Raw genomic sequence first — 1,919 nt, forward strand, 5'->3', positions numbered from 1 at the left:
CGAGAGCCTGGGGGTGGACAGGGAGGGTGCAGCGAATCGGTGAACAGTCGAGTCAGCCAGAGAAACTCAGCCCTACTCAATGAGCTTCTCAGAACCTGCCAGAAGGAGCGGTGCCCCAGCCAGGTGTCACTACGGGCACACTGACGGAAAGACAGAGGCAGGACCTGCTGCTGGAGCTGCCTCACCCAGACTAGAATCCATGCCCAGGTGCACCCCTCCTTTAGAATTATAACGAGGTCAACCAGATGGCCCAGAAGGCCACGCATCTCTATCATGTGGCATTGTTGGGATTTTCTGCAGCTTCCCACATGGCAGCAATCCATGAGTGCCCTCTGCTGATGCAATCGCAGTGCAGCGGGCAGGACACGTCCCCTGCTCCCTCCATCCCAGCAGAGTGCTGCAGGCGCCTTGCTGCACCTTCCAAGGGGGTGGGTGAGAGCAGCACCCACTGCAGCCTCTAGGACGTGGGGTGAAGGGAGGGGCTGCAGCTGCTCCAGACGGTCGGACCAGCCAGGGCCCCCACAGGCCAGCACACAGGGTTGTGTGAGGTCTCGAGGCTGTGTGACAGGAGGCGGGTTGCAAAATCCATCCTGTGGGGTCTCCGATCCCTCACCAAGGGTGCTGACAGGGACGGGCCCAAGAATTCCCCACCCGGAGTCAGCACCCTGTGTAAGAAGTGGGCATGTGGGTTCTGCAGCTGTGCTTGGCACCGTGTGTGACCCAGCTCTCCCCACAGGGACACTGGGCCACATGGGGCCCTGGCTCAAGGCCCCCATCTGCCAGTACTAGGGACAGCTCCAANACTGAGGAAACAGTTCAGGCTGCCCCACACTTCTGGACAAGAAGCCATTTGGGAAGAGATTTGTCGAGGTCACTATTGTCACAACCACAGGTTTCACACTGTCCCTCCAAATGTGAGGACAGGAGGACTGGAGATCAGGGCCTTAGCCAATGCCACCTATGTCAAGAGGGGTCAGGCCTGCCAAGTCTGCCCACCGTGGGAGACCCCAGCTGGCCAGGCCTGGCAGGACCCTGGCATGAGCCAGCACTCCGAGGCGATGCCTGACATGAAGCATCTCAGAGGTCACTGTGCACGTCTAGGGCAGACTGTGCAATTACGATCTGAGCCAGCAACTCCCTCTCTCATTTCAAAGGGTCACCTGCCTCCCGTCCCCACCCCACTTCAACTCCATGTCCCTCACGGTCATGATTCTGTCTTAAATAATGAGAGGAGGGATGACAGTCCGCTTTCTCCAGCATGACACACTGCGCAGGACCACGGACCTCCGTCTCCCACAGCTCATTAAAATGCTGTTTCTCAGTTTTTAAAATCTCTATGGTAACAAATTTTCTCAGCTCGGATAAAAGCTGAAAGGATAAATTGTGTTTAACATTAATCTCTCTCCTGGCAAAATAACAATGGATTTATTGTCACTTCAATATGGTCCACGCTAGTTGTGACGTGAGCTGGGACACCGACGCACTTTATGATCCTCACCGTCTGGGCAGTCGGGGACAGGAGGCTGCTGCTGAAGCCTCCGTGCTTCACTCGTCCAGGGAAAGCCACCACAAAGGGCAGGCGAGAGGCACAGAGGCTTTCCTGCATCTCCTTTTACTTTGGCTGAGAACCACAGGCACTAGAGCACTTGAGGTATACAGTAGGAGTCTAACAAATGCATTTGCCATGAAACGGAATCATGCTAAGCCAACAGCTACTGGGCATGTTGATGGAACACTCAATTTGATCACGTAACCAATGGCAGTGACTGGCCCCTGCTAATGCCTGGTTCTAGAAAGATACAGTCAAGAGACAGATATGGTCCCTGCCCTCCAGAAGTGGCACTTCCACCACGGAGACGGGAACATGAAGCAAATCAGTTAATCACGTAGTCGCAAAATGTGCGGGGTTGGGGGGGTGA

General features: G+C 55.4%; 1 protein-coding gene across 1 annotated transcript in view; it reads right to left on the reverse strand.

Annotated features, from left to right (window-relative positions):
* The window catches only part of COL5A1 (collagen, type V, alpha 1), a 137,657-nt gene extending 136,051 nt beyond the window's left edge, over positions 1-1,606 (reverse strand). Inside the window, exons 1-2 of the mRNA XM_008587336.1 lie at positions 1,499-1,606; positions 446-557 (exon numbers count right to left, since the gene is read on the reverse strand). Coding sequence (XP_008585558.1) covers positions 446-557; positions 1,499-1,606 — 220 coding nt within the window. The remainder of the gene's footprint in view (positions 1-445; positions 558-1,498) is intronic.
* Between the last annotated feature and the right edge of the window lie 313 nt (positions 1,607-1,919).

Source organism: Galeopterus variegatus, unplaced genomic scaffold (assembly GCF_000696425.1).
Source record: "Galeopterus variegatus unplaced genomic scaffold, G_variegatus-3.0.2 Scaffold4334, whole genome shotgun sequence".
Classification (NCBI taxonomy): domain Eukaryota; kingdom Metazoa; phylum Chordata; class Mammalia; order Dermoptera; family Cynocephalidae; genus Galeopterus; species Galeopterus variegatus.